The 20,269-nt window shown below is 39.3% G+C and overlaps 2 protein-coding genes across 4 annotated transcripts in view; one reads left to right on the top strand and one right to left on the bottom strand.

Moving 5' to 3' along the window:
* Positions 1–3,554: 3,554 nt before the first annotated feature.
* On the bottom strand, positions 3,555–14,527 carry RBM11 (RNA binding motif protein 11). 3 transcript variants are annotated; one of them, XM_073303821.1, is made up of 6 exons: positions 14,509–14,527; positions 12,046–12,414; positions 10,081–10,243; positions 7,637–7,715; positions 6,025–6,118; positions 3,555–4,138 (listed from the first exon to the last, which is right to left on the bottom strand). In XM_073303821.1, the coding sequence occupies exons 2-6, from the start codon at positions 12,046–12,048 to the stop codon at positions 3,806–3,808; spliced, it is 672 nt and encodes a 223-aa protein (XP_073159922.1). In that variant the 5' UTR covers positions 12,049–12,414; positions 14,509–14,527; the 3' UTR covers positions 3,555–3,805. The 3 variants fall into 3 exon arrangements, with proteins under 3 accessions (XP_073159922.1, XP_073159913.1, XP_073159903.1); XM_073303812.1 differs by lacking the exon at positions 14,509–14,527 and adding an exon at positions 14,258–14,346; XM_073303802.1 differs by lacking the exons at positions 12,046–12,414; positions 14,509–14,527 and adding an exon at positions 14,258–14,489.
* Positions 14,528–17,715: 3,188 nt separating this feature from the next.
* Positions 17,716–20,269, top strand: part of LIPI (lipase I) — a 38,899-nt gene continuing 36,345 nt past the window's right edge. Inside the window, exon 1 of the mRNA XM_073328644.1 lies at positions 17,716–17,794. Coding sequence (XP_073184745.1) covers positions 17,716–17,794 — 79 coding nt within the window. The remainder of the gene's footprint in view (positions 17,795–20,269) is intronic.

Consider the following 20,269-nt stretch of genomic DNA (forward strand, 5'->3'; position numbering starts at 1 on the left):
CTGTCAAGCCTTCCACCATCTTCTTTCTCAATTACTGTAGCCAACACCACCATCCTGTCAGTTACTCAGACCTGTAACCTGGGTGCCATTTTCAACTCGGACCTCGCTCTAGATCCTCACACCCCTGCCACATGTAAAACATCTAAGATACTACCGTTCATCCACACAGCTAAATCACTTGTTCAAGCTTTCATCATCTCCCGTCTTGATCACTGGTGCATTTTCACTGGCCTTGACAAATACAACTTGCCCTACTCATGTCCATTCAGACTGCTGCTGCTGCAAAGATCATTTTCCTAGCCTGTCACTTTGATCATGTCACCCCTCTCTTTGAATCCCTCCACTGGCTCCCCCTTTTGTATCACATCAAACAAGCTGCTTGTCTTCACTTTCCCCACCCTATCATCTCTCATTCACTATCAAGATGACAATCACACCTCCAGTCAGCCCATGATGCCAGCCTATGCTGCTCACTTGTTAAATTTTCTAACATGTACCTTTGTGCTTTCTCTCATGCTGCCCCTTGTGCTTAGGAGAAGCTCCCCATAAACATTGGCAAACCAACCTCCTTGTCCCACTTCCGATTCCTCCTTAGAGCTCTCCTTTGCTACAAAAAACTCGACAATGTTGGAGTGCTGAGACCACTGCCGGTCATGCTGTGCAATATTTTCTCCTTGTACTCCCCGTCTGGACTCCCCCATGTGTATTCTCTTGTCTTATACTTAGATTGTAGGCTCTTTGGGTAAAGGACCATCTTTTGTTCTGTTTGTACAACACCTAGCACAATGGGATCCTAATCCATAACTGGAGCTATTAGGCTCGACACTAAAATAAATAATAATGTATTCCTCCATGCTGGAACCCTTTACTTAACTGCTGCCTGCTGTCACCTGTCACAGAGCATAGGCTGCTCTAAAATGACAGAAAGGGCTTTGATACAGAGACCTTGGGCCCAACTTTCTGATCTTATGAGCAGTATGTGGTTTAAAACCCGAGGGGCCGAAGGTGGGGACAAAGTTGGCCTTATGAGACTTGAGAATAGTTTTATCTCATAAAGCTCTTCAAAATGTTTGCATGCTATTGGCTCTCTGCAAACAAGTAACAATAACAGCATGCTAGCTTGCACACAAATGAACAAGCTGAGTAATAATGGTCACTAGCTGGTAGTATTGCAGTCTCGGGAGACTGAAGTTACCCAGGCCCAATGCATTAGCTGATTGCAATTCCATTTTTAGAACCACCTGAAAATAAAATAAAGCTGTCCACGATCTTGGTCTTCACAGATATGGATAACTGGAATCTGATCCAAGTCGTGCCCTCCTCCAGCTCCAAGCTCTGCCCTTAATCCCCTGCATGTTCCCCTACCTCATTGGATCTCCCTTTAGACCCATCCTTCCATGCCCCCCCCCACTCTCCTATCCCATTCCACTTTTAAAAGTTTGAAAATGTAAAGATTTATGGGCATGATTCTCAGTTACACTAAGGCCCTTTTATCCCATCCTGACAATGCAGAAAGGCCAAAGTGGGTGTAAGTTACATTTACACTCCCTTTAAGGTCCAGTAACATTCCCAGAGTTATGTAAACAGGTCTTAGTATAAATGAAAATCAGGCCCCTATACCTATAAATATGCATAGATGGTTCATGTTTCCTTAACTAGTGACTTCCTAGATTTTTAGTAATTGTGTTTGATGAGAAACATAATTGAGTAAACTTAAATGTAAACCAAGATAATTTTTGGAGTAGGAATTTTTCCAGTCTATGAATTATGACTCAAGACAGAACTGTTTAATCTTAAGTAATGTTCTCTCCACTTAACCAAGATAAGTGAAGTTATACTTTGCACACAGTGTTTTGTGCTGGACGCAGTGTTTTCCTTATGTGTATACTAAATAAGATATAATGGAAATTTTCTGCTTTACAATACATATAATGCACTGACTCAAACAGTTCTCAAACAGAATTCTTTCCCCTACTTCATTGATTCTAACAATCCTAAATGCAGATTGTGTAGCATACACAGCTCAAGGACACAGAATAGTTGTATTAATTTTCCATTGGGTCTATCTTGTCTGGAAGTACCATATCTGGTAGTTCTGGTTAAACGGACATTGGCAGGTTACAGGTAGCATCCTTAAAAAACAAGTTTACTTACCGGTGATATATGATAAAATAGAAATATTTACAACTCTCAATTTTCTCTTCATCTATACTGTTTACTCTTTCCATCTCATTCAATTTGGGTACTAGAAATAATCAATTCTAATCAAGTTGAAAATGGTTTCTTTGCATTAATAAAATGTTACACTATTTGCTTCACAAACAATCCAAAGTGATATTTACATCTAAATGAACTGGGTCAATTAAAAAGAGAAGATTAAAAAAAACTAATAGTAATAGAAATATTAACAGTCTACATTGAGCCTAAACTTTTTGTAACAGAAAAATTTCAAAGCAAAGTCATCCTTTCCACTCAATAGGATTATAGTATTATTTCTGTTGCCCTTTTCTTGCACAAAACCACAGCACTGTACATTTCTGTTTGTTACTGTAATGAGTTATACTTTGTTGCAAATATAAGCAAGGCAGTGAAAAATAGGAAAATTATTTCTTCTTGCATTATTCTGATTTTTCACAGTTTTGTGACAGTGATGTTTTCCCTTTGGTAAATAGTGGAATAGTTGTCTTCTTTTCATACAATTGCTGTAGTAATTCACTTGTCTTGCTGTTGGGTTAGAAATTAGCATTCCAGTAAAAGATTAAAAGCTACTCACAGAGGCAATAACAACACGTAGGTGACCTTTTGACCCATTGACACAAAGCTTGCATTCCTGATTTTAAAGCAAGCAAATAATATACCGAAAGATAAATTTATGGAAGGGTGACATCCCTTTTGTGGGTGCAAATCACACCCACAAAATGTGCATATAATCTTAATTATTAGTACATATAAGTAACCATGGGCACAAATCACATAGCTACAAGTGAAATGACTCAGATTTCCGCCCCAAATTATTTCGCAAGTCTTAACAGTACCAATAACTATGGAAGGCCAGATCTTAGCCCAGCTGAAAATATACCCTTGGTCTAGGAAAATTAAATCAAAGCAGATTCTGACACCTGAAAAAATCTGTTACCGTTTTTGATACTTTAGCCCAGGGATTGGCAACCTTTGACAGGCGGCCCATCAGGGAAATCCGCTCGCGGGCCGGGACTGTTTGTTTGCCTGCAGTGTCTGCAGGTTTGGCCGACTGCAGCTCCCACTGGCCGCGGTTTGCCATTCCAGGCCAAAGGGGGCTGCAGGAAGCGGCGTGGCCCGAGGGATGTGCTGATCATTTATACTTGTCTGATCCCTGCCTTAGTCCAAAATAGAGCTAGGATATGAAATCCTGAATCTTTAATACTGCTCAGCTTGAACAATTCTTGTAAAGCTACCCTACAGATTTCTTACTCCAACTCACATCTGTAATACTCTTGCTGACTAAAGTTGAAAACTTCATGTATTAGTGGAATAATAGGTGTCATTGCTTCATGAAAAAATAAGGGAAACAAAAGTGCTTTTGTCCTTTATTAGGAAAAGTTCAACTTTTACAATACTTTTCCTATACCTTTTTTAGAAGGATTTCTTCCTCCAAATATGTTAACTGCAATGTCAGGATACTTTATACATACTACATTTCAAAAATAATAGTCATGAACCTTGTGAATCCATTTTTGTAAAGTGCAAAAATGAGAGACGCTCACTCTCAAATAAAAAGAACAAATAAAAGTGCAATTAAAAAAAACCTGAACTCAGTCACACAGTATTAGTGCCTTTTTTTCTTGACTTTACACTTCCGGTATTTTTGGCCATGTTCTCTTTGTTTTTTTCTGTCATTTTCCATGCTACTGTCACTATCACTAGTTTGCTGCTCTCTTTTTCTTTTACAAGCATTTTCATTAGCCAGGTATGATTCACAGTCGCTCAGCTGTGGAGGAACCCACTCAAAAGAGCTTTGCCCAGCTTTAAAATCCTCAACAGGATTCATATAGGGTGGCATGGGCAAAACTGAAGATGGTGGTGGAGTCATCTGATAGTAAGGAAGCTGCTGTTCCATTGGACTGTAAACAGCATACTGCTGTGTTAAAAAATGGTTCATCTGAAAAAACAAAAACTCAGTTATTAGTAGGGCTGTCAAAGGACTAAAAAATCACAATTAATTGAGAGATTAAAAAAACAGTTACAATTAATCAGTTTTAATTGCACTGTTAAACAAGAGAATACCAATTTAAATTTATTATAAATATTTGTTGTTTTTCCATTTTCAAATATATTGATTTCAATTACTACACAGAATACAAAGTGCACAGTGTTCACATTATAGTATTAGTTTTGATTACATATATTTTCACTGTAAAAAAGGTTAAAAAAAGTCCGTGCTTCAACTTGTAGATTGCATTAAGGGGCATACTAATGTTTAGCATATCTGGCATGTAAATACCTTGCAACACTGGCTACAACAATGCCATGTAAATGCCTGGTCTCACTTTTAGGTGACATTGTAAATAAGAAGCAGGCAGGATTATCTCCCATAAATGTAAACAAACTTGTTTGTCTTAGCGATTGGCTGAACAAGAAGTAGGGCTGAGTGGACTTGTAGGCTCTACAGTTTTACCTTATTTTGGTTTTGCATGCATTTATGTAAAAATTCTACATTTGTAAGTTGCACTTTCATGATAAAGAGATTAAACTATAGTACTCGTATGAGATGAACTGAAAAATACTATTTTTCTTTTTTACAGTGCAAATTTTGTAATAAAAAATAATATATAGTGAGGACCATACCCTTTCAATTCTGTGTTGTAAATGAAATCAGTATATTTGAAAATGTAGAAAAATATCCAAAACCATTTATAATAAATTTAAATTGGTATTCTACTGTTTAACAGTATGATTAAAACTGTGATTAATCGTGACTACTTTTTATCTAGTTAATTTGTTTTGTGTTAATTGCTTGAGTTAACTGCAATAAATTGATAGCCTTGCATATTAGACTAAGTTCTAACAAGACAAATCTTAATTTTGCATGCATCACTGCATCTATAATGAAAATGTTAGCACCATTTTACAACTATAAGTTATTACCTTATATCATGCTTTTCCATCTTCACAGAGCTACAAAAATATTAAGTAGTTCTATACCTTTGTAGGATACTTTAATATCTCCATTTTACAGACAGGAAAATTAAAGAAAATGTTAGACCCAATGCGTCAGATTCTCTGTTCTAGATAAGCAGGAACAGGGATGGCAATACAAATTATAAGTGTGTGTGTGCGTGCGTGCACATGCTGGGGGAAAGGGCTTGGGGCAGAAAACTGGTTTTATGTCATCTTTGTGCCTTCCCAAATTCTAACTTTGGCCTTTGACTAAGTTAGGGCATCTCCAGTTTATGCCTGGGGCAGTTGTGACAGCTGGACTGCAGTGATGTTTCATCCACACTCTCCTAGCTATACTTTCAGCACACCTAGTGCTTCTCCAGATGAGACAGGAGAAGTATTCCCTAGTTTAGCAGATCCACTGTCTTTAATATTGGCAGCCTAATTGAACCACAGGGCAACACAGAATCCAGCCCACAATGTTTGCTGCCTAAAGTTGGGCACTAAAATCCATATCCAGGCAGCAAAATAAGCAACCTTATTTTTCAGAAGAATGGGGCTCCCTCAATTTGAGAGAGCCAATGTCAGAGCAGGATTAAAATTTTGGACTGGTAGCCAGGCACTCAAATTCTGATCAGGCTTCCATTTTAATGTGTTACACAAGCACCATGTCAGAAAACAAAATATCCAATTTTTATACTCCCTGGTATGCTAAGAATTTGTAACTACCATCCAGACATACCTCTGTTATTTGGACATGGTGACTAGAAATTCAGAAACTATACTCTTTAATACATGAATTCTGTTGTCTTTCATTTCACACAAGTCATTTTGCTTTAATGGAAGGATCAACTATTAACCATATTTGTAACATTTAAGAAAACTTACCATCTTTTGAAAGACTGAATATTCCTGAGATAAACTATTGTTCATTGGAAAAGGAGTAATGGGAAATGGAGGACTGCCATAAGGCTCTTGATTCCTGTGAAAACAATCATAAATACGTGAAGACGACTCTTATCAAAGATTCCTTTTTAAAAAAAAAATCAGTTATCTGAATTTTGGGGATATCACATGCAGCCGACTAGATGGATGATATGTTAAAACAGGAGTTTATTCAGCTTTTAACAGCTGAAGCTCCATGACAAAATTGTGTCAACTAAAGGAACTAGAAGAGAGGATTCAGCAAAGGACTGTTCCTGAAGGCCTGTTCTCAAAGTCAACTGAAGTCCATGGAAAGACTTACATAGACTCTAAAGGACATTGGATCAAGCCCTGAGAGCTTAATTTCCCTTAACAGTTCTGCCAGAGTTTTAAACAAAAGTGTTGAATATCTAGGCTGCATTTTCAGAGGTAAGCTCCACTATGATGATTTATGTTTTTATATTCTTATGTCATTTGTACATGTACACTTTTATACTTTCTTGTGAAAGAAACAAGGCATGTAAAATTCATTCTGTCTGGTTATTTTGGATTGACATAGTATCCATTCTAAACACCCAAATGTTTAAAGTAATAGGATCCAGGCCCAAACACAGTGATCTAAAAACCAAGCTTGCTGACCTGCGACTAGGCAGAAGTAACATGGTCCCCAACAGCTTGACTAGCTAGCAGGAATGGAGTCAAAATACACTACAACTGTTTATATATGTGGTATATACATACTGATCTCAGATTCTAGTATGGATTACAACTTTTAAAATACCAGATGTTTCATACCAAAAGGCCCCCACCCCTAATATAATACAGTAGAACCTCAGAGTTAACAAACACCTTGGAATGGAGGCTCTTTGTAACTTTGAAATGTTTGTAACTCAGAACAAAAGATTATGGTTCAAAAGTTTACAACTGAACATTGACTTAATACAGCTTTACTATGCAGAATAAAAATGGTTCTTTTTTTTTTAGTAGTTTACATTTAACACAGTACTGTACTGTATTTGTTGTTGTTTCTGATGCTGCCTGATTGTGTACTTCCAGTTCCAAATGAGATGTGTGGTTGACTGGTCAGTTCGTAACTCTGGTATACATAACTCTGAGATTATACTGTAGAACCATTCAGGGTCTGGCACAGAATCAGAGAGACTGAGAATTCCATGCACCATCAATCCCAGGCACAGCAACATATACTGTATGTGTGGGGCCAAAAATAATATATTATGACCATCATTTTACAGGGTGAAATTTATTCTATTAGGTATTTGTTTCCTTGAAATACTTATAAAATGATCCTGGGTATTAAAGTGTCTCTTGCTTTACTTCTATAAAGGCCTACTGCTGTTTCCACATACTACAATGTAAGTAGGACTGGGCCCTCAGTACTTTAAAAATACATGTGGGGTTTTTTTTTGGTGAAAGCTAATTCAACTCCTTCTTCTCACCCACTGATTGTATTATCCCACTAGGCAGATTTCAATTAAGTGTTAAATAAAATTTTAATTAAAATAATGCAATATCTTGAACACTTTGCAATGATATTTTTACAGATCTTCTCCATTACCTATATGTTGGTGAATATATGTCAACCCAGTTCTCAGAACCTTGACTAGGGCTGTTTAACTCTGGTGAGTGGGAACTCCCTGTAAACAAAATAAAAATGGTAACATTTATTCTGTTTCATATGAAGACTATTACCTTAACTGGTTAAAAATAAATAAACTGTCCTAAATCAGTTGTGGGAGACACAAAGTTGGGTATATTTTTTTTATACCAAGCACTTGTAGATGTAAGACACCATTCTACAGCAGGTTAAAGTTCCAGAGCCTGATTGTGACCGCATGAAAACATTAGCGGAATATTCATGTGACCCCACTTATTACAGTGGAGTTACTTCTGATTTAACAGTGGTTTAACTGAAAGCAGAACCTGGCCCACTTTGTTGTAGAAGGTATTTTCTTAACTCATGGGTAAGTTTTTCAAAAGTGGCTAAGAGACTCAGGAGCTTAAGTCCCTTTTCAAAAGAGATGTAGGCACTTAGAAGCCTAAATCTCATTGAAAGTCAATGGGACTTAAGCTCCTAAAGCATTCAGGCACTTTTTGAAAATGTTAACTTATGCCAACAGAACTCTTTTGATCTAGGACTCCTATTTTGAATGTAAATTTTTTTTTATCCCATTAGTTTCAATAGACTAGAAATCCTATAGCTTTTATTTAGTACACAACATAAATTATTACCATAGTATATTTACATAATCCCAAAATGTTTAAATAATATTAAGGATTTGACTTAAAGGGACACACTTTCAACAAGTAAGATTCACTTTTTCTTCTCCACTTTTTGTAAATACTCTTAGTACAAGAGCTTGAAAATTAGATTTCTCTTTCTTTTTGCCAAATGTTTATTTTCTCTTTCCTGTGCTCTTTGTGGGGCTAAACAAATATTTTGTTTAATTTACAGTCAACTTCACCACAGCTTTCAGAATAGTTTTACTCTAGTACTAAAGAGCCTGGACATTCTGCTCTTAAAGTGGACTGTGTTGGTTGTTTCTTTTTGGTGACTCACTCAGAAGATGACTCAGTGACAGATTTTGAGTTTTCTAGAAAGAAATATAACATATGCAGAACATTCTCTGTAACAAATTTTAATAAATTGATTGATTATTTTTTGAAATAAACTGCTGGAAAGTGTTCTTTTCATCTTAAAGTACAATCTGAAATGTCATTCTTAACTCATCGTTGGGGTAGTTCTCGGACTGAGACTGAGGGGATATGGAAATCAAATCCTGATCTCACAGAAGTCAATGGCAAACTTCATTGGGACCAATCCAAGTACCCATGCACCGATGAAAAAAATATGGGAAAAGGGTAGGAAGGAGAAATCACATCTAGTACAGTACTTCAGCACACTTTTCTTGTTGGTTAGGCTGGCAGGCCATTATTGAGATATAAAGAAAATTAATAACACATTATAATTATATATCACGTATATAGTTATATTTCACTGTGATATTAAAAGGAAATTATCATTTTCTATTTTGAAAGCAGTTACCTATGTATCTTACTGCATTCTCCCTCCAAATTATTAAATTTGTCAATTTGAATGTCAAGTTTATTTTCTACCATTTATGATAGACTGACTTTCCATTCACAATGAATTGTATCTGACAGAATTAAGTAATAAATGATTTTACTGTGTAAAATACTTTTATATTCTGTATGATTAAATGACCAGCAAAGACTGTATCTACATTAGCAAACTTCATAGCTGTAACACACCAATGGTGCAGCTTCACTAATGGTAAGGAACAGTATATGCTGTAGTGTCAACAGGATGCCCGGGCTAATACGTCAATATTTGTTTTGTAAATGTTTAAACTGAAATTCTTTTCAGACATGTTAGTGGAATCTACTAGTCACAAGTTTTACAAAAGTTTGAGTTTTATTTTCTTAAACACAGAATTAAAATTTGAACCCAATTTGATAGTACCCTTTTAATCACATTATTTTCCATCTCAAAAAAAAAAAAAAGTAAAAACAAGCACATCCCTTTTTTGCCTCAGAAAAAAACTTGGCATGCAAACATGATTAAATACTTTACTGTAAACATTCTCAGCCAAGTTCTGCTTTCAGTTACACTGGTGCAAATTCAGGGTGATTCTACTGTCTCCAGATTTACATTGGTGTGATCAGAATTTTTTGCCATCTTGTTGTCCTCTCTGATACCTTACAAGTTATGTTCTGAATCCCCGGCCTTCCTTCCTTACTAAACTTAAAAACACAAATATTTTATCTCAAAAACTCTATATGAATACGGACAATTTCTTCCTAAGAGAACAGATTGTGCTTTGTTCACTTGTAACCCACTTCTCAAAAAGACTACAGCAAATCAAGAATTTGCATGTCGCACAGCTACTAAATCCATTCTGCAATGACAGAGCAGAGCTAGAATTTCACATTAAAGGAAAACTAAAGTTAATTCAATAGTTTGGGAATTACTAAACCTACCAAATCGATACTGTACTTTAATTGGTCTTCCATATAAACGGATTCCATTCAGCAGAGCTATAGCATAAGGCACTGATTCTGTGTGTTTAAAGCAGACAAATCCAAAAGACTTGGGTTTTCCTTCTTTGTCTTTACATATTGTCACATTGGTTAATGGTCCAGCCTGCAAGAAACTTACATTATTTTCTCATAAATCCTTAGTAGAGATTAGCTTTTAATTCTGTTTTGAATTTTTATTTCATTCATGAATATTTATTAATGGTCAGACCTAAACAAAATGCAAGCATGTGCTATTTAAGATTCCCTACATCATTCCAACTATGCACATCATTTTTTACTGACTGCATCCATACAGCTCCAGACCTGGGGCTCTTGCAAGTAAAGGTCAGCTGTGCACCTGTTTGAAAGTAACAAAACATCTAATTGATGTGTGCTTATCACTGGTCCTGATCACCCCACTCACACTTTCTCTATCTTTTTAAATTATAAATTATTTGTGGCAGAAACACCAGCTTGCACAATCCAAATAGAAACATTTGGGTGCTGCTAGTGCAATTCAAATAGTGAGTAATACCAGCTACATATAACTAGGTACCCATCCATGTTGGAGCTTGCATAAGTTCAGGTAACAAGTAGCATTATTATTCAATAATTATTGAATTATTATTATTCAATCAGCTACTTTAAAAAAAAAGACTGTGGTAGGAATAGCAAACTTGGGTATGTGGCTCCACTGTTATCTGTAATTAAAACAATACCAAAAAAAATCAGTTTTCACTGGAACATTGCCTACCTGTCATCACAAATATGTAACAAAGAAAAACCAGGGACACTGACAAACATTAGGGATACACTGTAGCTTATTAAGCATGAGGCCCACATGTCTCCATAGAGAAGGGATCCACCTCTGTGCCATTTGTTTCAGTAGCGGGTAAGCATTTTTTTTTTAGAAGAACCAAGTTCAAAGTGATCATGCTTCAAGAAATGCTGATTATTGCACTTCAAATAAGTAGTAGTTTTCATAATACAGCATCCAAGACAATTGGCCTTCAGTACAAAAGAGAAGAATGAACTAGTATTTTAGTCACTGAATCAGCATTTCCTCCTCAGATATGCGTCACTTCTAAAATGTGATTTGGCAGAATGAGAGGAAATGGCAAGAGGAGCCCTCCTACCACAAACCAGGAATGCTTAAGAGTGGTCACACTACAGTTGGCTCATTTGTAGCAGGGACACATACGTAATTCCACTGCTCTCTTGGATTGGTAAAATTTCTGTTCAGTTCACTAGGTGGGGTCATGAAGCAACTAACTGGATGTCCAAATTATTGTTGTACAGCCACTAGACTTTTGGTCTTAAATGAGTGGCTTGCTTGTTGGAAGTACGATGATGAAATGAAGTTTCAGATAAGAGCCAAAAAACCCATCAAAATCATGTACTACTTTAGGCCAGGTAGCATGCTGTGTGCCTGGCTTTTCAGCAATTGTTAACCTGCTGTTCCTGCACAAACTGCCAGAGGCTTATATTGCCACGTATATGCACAGGTTAAATGGAGAACACTAGAGCACAAAGGAAAATAAAATCAATCTTCGGTTTTCTGTATTTCTACTTAATGTACTACTCAGCATTTTAGATGATCATTAGCAAAACGCAAAATCAGAATTTGTCTGTCTAGGGAACCGATCCTTTTGATTCATGGTGCTGAGCTGACAGTCATGTTATCCACTCCATATTATCACACTGAAGACATTAAGGATCCTCATTAAGGACATTAGGGATTCTGGATTAATGTACTCTGATAGCAAGGCATTGTTGCCAGGTATCTATGAATTGGGACTAGATTAAATAAGATGACTGCACACACTTCTTTCTGAAAATAAAGTAAAAAAAAAATGATTTTTTTTTCAGAAGAAAATGGAGAATACAAAAGATGAAGGTAAATATGAAGGAACAAAAATAATGTACCATTTTTTTTTCTAATTCTATCGCTGCAGAATGATGATCAAGATAGGCAGAAGGTTCAGTTCACGCTATCCTGTGCAGGGAGTCTTCAGAAAGGTGATCTTGCATGATCAAACATCTTGAAGTATTTGGTTTTTAAAGGAAACCACATTTCAAAGTAATGGCAAATCATCCACCAACTTTTTCAACTCTGCTTTATTTTTTCCAGAGTTGTTTGAATCTCGAAGCAATTTTTTTTTCCTAATCTGCAAGTTTCCTACAGGTATCCAGTCTGCTGCTCAGGATTTGTCTAATGCAGATGATCTGGTTCTTCAAGAACTAGTAGTAACAAACCATGTGCTCTGATGTTCAGTCTTTTATACGTAGATCTTCCTGTTTATAAATAAAAAATAATTTTGTGCTGAGCAAAGTTACATAAACGAATAGTTATAAAAACGAAAAGAGAATCAATTTTATAGTTGTTCTTTCTATTTAATGTGGTAAGAGAAAACACTATGATACGGGAAAAAAGGTTTAGGAACTAAAGCCTTCGGAGTGTTTTTGGACTATGAGGTGCTACCATACTGAATTCTACAGTCTCCATGAGAGAGGGGAGGACAGCACTTCTGTGGAGCACATCCGGCCACAATAAAAATAAGAGTAAAGGAGCATGTATGGGGGAAGAAAGGAGAATAAGGAAGAAGGAAAGACCTGCTTGGACTCCTGAGGAGGTGTATGACGGAAGCTACAGCTAATAGGTATACACTGTTAGCCAGGATCAGCTGATCAGGGTAGCTCATATACAAGATTCATTTCAGGGTGAAGGACTGCATGTTGGGAGTTTCATCCTATTTTTATTTCACTGGGACAGCATGATGGACTGTCTCACCAGGGAGCATGAGTAGTATAACATGGTTTAAATGTAGGGAGCAAGAACCAGAATGGCTGCTAAGGGGAGATGAGATGGATGCTTTTTTTCACCCCCATCTCTGGAAAAAGCTAATTCAAGGATTATGAAGTGGCAGAGGCAATAACAAAGGGTCGAACCTCCTAAAGTAAAAAAAAGTCTAGGCCTTGATGCTTTCTTCTATAATTGGCCTTTGTTTATTGTCAGTGAGGGGAACCCTGATGACAGTGAATTTCTGATGTGAACACTACACACATGTGCACACACTCACACACACAGATAGCAGAAACTGATCCCTACCTCAACATTTAAAAGGTAACCGGCAGGAATTTGCATACATAAGCACCAAAAACATTTGAGAGAGAAAATTTAGACATCATGCTTCTCACTGGGAATGGATCACATGCCTCTCCTCCCTGTACTAGTTCCTACAAATCGGGGTAGCCTAAGTGTGTCCAAGGACCCAGAAGCAACCAAAGGACTACTGTTACCAACTCTTACAAATTCAATGTGTCTTGCAATAGTAGGTCTTCTTAATGCCCCAGTTTCTGAAGGCAGGTGATTACACGAGAATCTTAGCTTTCTCTTAACCTTTTGTGTTTTTGTACCTTTCTAACCTTTTCTGGTACAGAGAAATGCTGGAAAACATGACCCAAATGAATCAAAACCCAGAAAGCAAATAAAAAAACAAAAAGTTTATTAAAGTCACGTGATTTGGGGGCCAGATTTACAATTTTTGAACGTTGGAGGCTGAGAATACCAGACTAGACAACGGGACAGCTTGGCCACCCTCCTCATAGACACAGGGTGGAGAGCTAAGGGAGCCAGCACCCTCAACCCCAGCCTGGGGGACAGAACAGGACACGGACCCTGTACAGGGGGGAGTGACTTCTTCAGCCTGCTCCGCTGGACGCGGGTGGGAGCCCGGCAACGCCAGGCAACACGAGGGGCAGCTCCGGTACTGACTGCAGCCCCCCACAGACACCCCAACCTGCCCCAGCCAGGGGCCCTTCCATTCCACCAAGCCCACCTCCCACCTCCCCAGGATAAGCCCCGCCCCCGGGCCCGGCCCCCACATTCCACCCGCCTCGCTCCCACCAAGCCCCGCCCCCACCTTCCACAGGCCCCACCCCCGGGCCATCCCCCACCTTCCACAGGCCCCGCCCCTGGGGCCATGATCTCACAGTCTGCCTCCCTGGATCCGCCCAGGCCCCGCATTCCACAGGCCATTCCACCTCTTTGACCCCACCCCCTTCCCAGGCCCCGCCCCCACCTGCCCACTCATTCCACTCGCCCGCCCCCTTGCCAGGCCACGCCCCCGGCCGGCACCTGCAGGAAGAGCTCGTAGAGAATCTCCTCCCGCACGCGGCTCTCCAGGTTCCCTACGAACAGGGTCCGGTCCGGCTCCCCCGCCCGCCCCGGCGCGGACATGGCGGCCCAGCAGGGCGTCAGTCAGTCAACGCCAACACTCCATCAGCGCGAGCACGGGGCGGGGGGAAGACGGAGTGAACACGCACGACCGTCCGTAAAGCACCGGCCACCCGCCTCAGTAGCACGACAGGCAGGCGGGAGTGCTTTACCGCAGTTGCTAGGAGACGAGTGCCGCGCCTGGCGGCCGCCGGAACCTTGCGTTTTCGGGCTCGGCGTCCTAGCAACCCTCGCGCGGGCAGGGGCGGAGCTTCGCAGTTTCCAACCCCGCCTCCTGAGGTGGCAGGGAACCAACTGGAGACACAGTCGCAGCCTCTCCCCCATCTCGCCTCAAGGGCAACCGCCCCGCCCGCTCAGCGCCTGCGCAAAGGCCCCCGACCCCCGGGGCCTGGCGCTGCCCTCCCCGCTGCCGTGCGCAGTCCCCAAGCAGCGCTGCAGCCTGGGCCCAGCGAGGCCAAGAGGCCGCTAGGATTGGGCTGGAGACCAGATCGTGTTGTGTGTCCTCTTCCAGGAAGTTGATTCATAACATTCATAAACCAGTCGGAGAACACGTCAATCTCTCTGGTCACGCGATCACAGACATGAAGGTCGCTCTCTTACAACAGCAAAACTTCAAATCCAGACTCCAGGGAGAAACTGCTGAATTGGGTACTATTAACTCAGGCTTAAAGAGAGACTGGGAGTGGCTAAGTCATTATGCAAGGTAGCCTATTTCCCCTTGTATTTTCCTACCCCAGACGTTCTTGTTAAAACCTGGATTTTTGCTGGAAATGGCCCACCTGGATTATCATACACATTGTAAGGAGAGTGATCACTTTAGATAAGCTATTACCAGCAGGAGAGTGGGGTGGGAGGAGGTATTGTTTCATGGTCTCTGTGTATATAATGTCTTCTGCAGTTTCCACAGTACGCATCCGATGAAGTGAGCTGTAGCTCACGAAAGCTTGTGCTCAAATAAATTGGTTAGTCTCTAAGGTGCCACAAGTACTCCTTTACTCTTCCAGGAAGGCAGCCAGCCCAAACTGGCAATTGTCTGTGGGCCACAGGCAGCCTGAGACCACCTCCCCCCTTCTTCCTGCTGCAGAAGGGGTCCCCATGGGGAAATCGCAGGCTCAGCTCCATGAAAGGAAGCAAGTGGTGCCCAGAGACTTGTTACTTTTGAATATGCTTGTCACCAAGTTGCATTAGTTGTCGTTTACTTGGTGGCCTTGGTACTGCAGCCCCGTGCTCCCAGTGGGACCTCTCGGGGTGTAAGCACCCCCTGAAAATGAAAAACAGCCTGTGCTTGACTTGCCATCATGTGGCTCAACTAGATATTATAAAAAGAACAGGAATACTTGTGGCACCTTAGAGACTAACAAATTTATTTGAGCATGAGCTTTCGTGAGCGACAGCTCACTTCATCGGATGCATTCAGTGGAAAATACAGTGGGGAGATTTATATACACAGAGAACATGAAACAATGGGTGTTACCATACACACTGTAACTAGAGTGATCACTTAAGGTGAGCTATTACCAGCAGGAGAGCGGGGAGGTTAGGGGGGTAACCTTTTGTCGTGATAATCAAGGTGGGCCATTTCCAGTAGTTGACAAGAACATCTGAGGAACAGTGGGGGGGGTGGGACATGGAGAAATAGTTTTACTTTGTGTAATGACCCATCCACTCCCAGTCTTTATTCAAGCCAAAGTTAATTGTATCCAGTTTGCAAATTAATTCCAATTCAGCAGTCTCTCGTTGGAGTCTGTTTTTGAAGTTTTTTTGTTGAAGTGCCACTTTTAGGTCTGTAATCAAGTGACCAAAGAGATTGAAGTGTTCTCCGACTGGTTCTCAGACATCAAGAATTATAACATTCAAAAACCAGGCGGGGCCCAATGAGGTCTCCAAGGGGAGCTCAGAAACGACCCAGTCACGCCAGCAAAAGAACTGATGCCAGGGTAGGAAGTGGCCCAGGGAGCAGGTGCCCACCCTCCTAGGCTGCATACTTTGACATATTGTTTCACTGGGCCCTGGGCTGGAACCCGCTGGAGTAGGGAGGGCCTGGGTTTTCCTACCCTGTCTACTGACTCACCATCGGGCAATACAGCTGCAAGCAGTACTGACTCTCGCTGTTGGGCAACACAGTCCAGAGTATCTCCACCACATGATACTGCTGGCCTCGGACTCAAAACACCCCCTAACACAGTAGAGGAACACAAAGCCAGCCCAGATACTCTTGGTCTCTCGCTAGTCCATGAGGAATGGGCCCCATATCTTGTTCTGGAAAGAACATCACAAAATCACATCTATCCAATGGAACAATTGTGAAGGAATCTTTGCAAGGAAAACATCACTCAGATTTACTCTGCCTTTTTCTACTCCTGTGGGTTTTGCAACTGGGAAGGGTAATGAGGTCATAATTGACTAAGTCTCACAACACCTCTGTGAGGGTGTAAGTATTATTCTGTTTTACACATGGGGAAGCTGGCACACATTGAAGTTAAGTGATATGAGTGACTCTCAATTAGGGTGACCAGATGCCCCGATTTTATGGGGACCATCCCAACAGTTGGGGCTTTGTTTTATATAGGCTCCTATTACCCCGCACCCCATCCCAATTTTTCACACTTGCTGTCTGGTCACCCTACTCTCAATAACACAGCAAACCAGCGATGGAATCAGAAATACAAGTCAAGAGTTCTGACTACCAGTTCTGTCCTCTATAAAATATTCCCCACTCCCTCTGTGAGTTAAGATTAGAGGGAGAATCCTTGGGAAAATCACAAAGTCAAATCAATCCCTAAGAATGCAATGGCTTTCTTTCTAGTCCTTACAGAGGAACAATTTTATAGCCAAAATGTGGTTTTGCTGCAAGTTGCTTTTGCCCATCTCAGCATCTTCTATTTCCACACTCTGCAGACCACCAGATGTATAACAGACGATCAAAAACAACCACATAGCCTGTCTTCCTTGGCATTTCATCTGAGCAGAGAGGGCAAGCAAAGTAATGTACAATTACTTCCACTCCTCCCTAAATTCCACATATCTGGCATAGCCACCAGTAACGTACCACATCAACTACTCACAAGGTATAGACCCATGATAGTCCAGTAGTTCCCAAGGAGAGAGAAGGAAAGGCAACTGATGATTAGAAAAAAACACAAAAATAACTCTGAAGGAATGGAATATGCATCACCAATTTAAGTGAGTAAATAGGAGGAGTCATGCATTGCAAAAGCTTAAACATTGGTTTTTGCCCTTTGCAAATTAACTTCCTTCTCTTCACCACACCTGTTTTATCAGTGACGTTTAATTGTCAGATCATAGTGAAAGCTAGTACACTATAAGGAAATACTAAAATCTTCTCCATTCAGTTGTGGATGTTACGTGTTGCTTTTCACCTTTTCCATATGTTGAAGCTGTTTCTATTCATCCTTTTGACGTGCTGGGTGAGATCAGGTAAGAGAGCCACTAAAAGTTCCTCTTGACTTTTTCCAGGCAAAGCAGACTAACTTTTCTAACTGCAAAATGACATGTAGATTAAACCTTCTGAATCACGATTAATGTAACAAACAATTAGTCAGGTGAACTTGACTGATTTGAAAGTAGCACAAAGGTTTTCAGTGTAAGGTAAATAAAGAAAAAACATGATACTTTATCTCCTGCATTTTTGTACACAAACAGAAGTATGTGCACTTTGTATTGTGGAAGTGTATGAGAACTGTAAAATAGTTTTTGCAAAATAGTTTTAAGCATAATCTGAAATTATTCAGCATTAATTTACTAGGTATAAAGAATTTCAAAGTATATTTTACAAATGTATGAATTAGTTATTTTTATGTACACTGTCATTTGTTTATTAAAGCCCTTCCAATCAAAATGTGTGTTTTTGTTGGTTCTCTCTGTCCTAGCCTCAAAAGCCACTAAGTGAAGACAAATATAAAAGAAATTTTACAAATTTAAATGGAAAAGGGTGAAATGATATATATTTATTGGAATAACTACAACTGCCCAGCTGATATTTATAATTTTTGCATCTGACAAAAGAGCATATTTGAATATTCTCATGAGGGTGTATAAAAAGCAATGTTAGTTATACAAACATTTTAGTTATACAACTGTTAGTTATACGTTGCATTGCCCTCATTAGCACTACAAAAGTAATTTTCCCTCTCTTGATATTCACTCCTTCTTGTCAACTGTTGAGAATAGGCCACTTCCACCTGAATTGAATTGGCCTCCTTAGCACTGACCCCCCACTTGGTAATGCAACTCCCATCTTTTCATGTGCTGAATATATATACCGCTTACTGTATTTTTCACTCCATGCATCTGATGAAATGGGTTTTACCCCACGAAAGCTTATGCCCAAATAAAATTGTTAATCTCTAAGGTGCCACAAGGACTCCCCATTGTTTTTGGTGATACAGACTAACATGGCTACCACTCTGAAACCTGAAACCAATAAATGTTGCCTCAAAAATGTGTGAAATCAAATTTGCAAAGCTTCCAGTTTGCTTAATAATTTACTGCTGAACGGTCTCAAATTATTTCTAAACATTTCAAATCCATTTGAGTTTTCATCTATTCCACAATATAAAGTATGCAGAAGTGTAGAAAGCAGATGCATTGTCCTTTTTCCTGTATTTACTTTTCAGTGAACAACTTTTGTACTCATTTCATACTTGAAAGTAAACATCTGAGATACGTTTAACTCATATGTAGCATACTTTTCAGCTAATAGGTTTCACTCATCTTTGATATCTCCACAGTATGCATCCGATGAAGTGAGCTGTAGCTCACGAAAGCTTATGCTCAAATAAATTGGTTATTCTTTAAGGTGCCACAAGTACTCCTTTTCTTTTTGCGAATACAGACTAACACGGCTGTTACTCTGAATCCAACAGGATAGGCTTTTGTGTTTCCATTGATCTGAATCTGATCTCACTTACATTGGTTTCATGCCCATGTAATTCCATTGACTTGAATGGACTTATTCCTGATTTACACTGATGTAAGTGAGAGAATTGAGCTTCATGTGTAGAAATCAAAATAGTCCCATTAATATCAAGGAACATTTCAATATTTAACATATCTCATTGTAATTCACTATACAGGTTTGAGAAATACACGGTAATAATAATAATCTTATCTAATTGTAAGATAGTGATATCCATTTTGGATTTTCTAGAGGAAGAACAGCTGTTTCATAGTACACTGAGGAAAAATGTTGTACAGTTTAGCTGTGAATCTGAATATTTAAAATGCAATTAGATGTCTAAATAATTTTTTTTTTTTTACTGAAACTGTCTCCAACGTGTAGTTGTGGGTGTGTGAGTGGCATGTGTGAGAGAGAATTTCTGTTTTAGTTTTCTCACCTTACCTAACATTGACATGATTTGAAAACCAGAAATTAAATTTGACAGATGATAACTTTTCAGGATCTTGCCAATGTAAGACATTGAAATAGGACCTTTTGATGTTGTTAGTATAAAGATCAAATTAATTGCATCTGAATCTGAACTGTTCTTGAATTTCAGAGTTCCTCACTTTACTAAGATTCACTGTATACAAGTCTATTAAAGATTATAGCCAGACGTGTCTTCTTTTATTAGTTATCTGATTTAGTGAGTCATATTAGTCCACAAAGATGTAACCTGTTAAATAATAACTGCAAATTATTTAAAACTAAAATAAAACATTTAACACTTTTATTCAGAAAAAAATTGGTATTGAATTTTAAAAGTCAGAAATTCCAAATATGTAATAATTATGGTTACAATAATTTCTAATGAGGTGACTGCATGAATGAGCAAGAGAAATATTGTGCCTTTCCAGATGATAGAGCAGGAAGACTCAGGACTTTTTGTATCCTGCTCTGTCACCTTATTTTGGTTTTCACTAACCCTGCATATATCCACTATTCTTTGCAAC

Source organism: Lepidochelys kempii, chromosome 1 (assembly GCF_965140265.1).
Source record: "Lepidochelys kempii isolate rLepKem1 chromosome 1, rLepKem1.hap2, whole genome shotgun sequence".
NCBI classification, from domain to species: Eukaryota; Metazoa; Chordata; order Testudines; family Cheloniidae; genus Lepidochelys; species Lepidochelys kempii.

What these genes read in the sequence shown, in the direction of transcription:
- RBM11 (XM_073303802.1), bottom strand. Translation starts at nt 14,359, where the DNA reads ATGTCCGCGCCGGGGCGGGCGGGGGAGCCGGACCGGACCCTGTTCGTA. An exon ending in TCTACGAGCTCTTCCTGCAG is followed by an intron (nt 10,244 to 14,257) that starts GTGCCGGCCGGG and finishes AGTTTCTTGCAG; the next exon opens with GCTGGACCATTAACCAATGT. An exon ending in TAAAGTACAGTATCGATTTG is followed by an intron (nt 7,716 to 10,080) that starts GTAGGTTTAGTA and finishes TTTTGTTTACAG; the next exon opens with GGAGTTCCCACTCACCAGAG.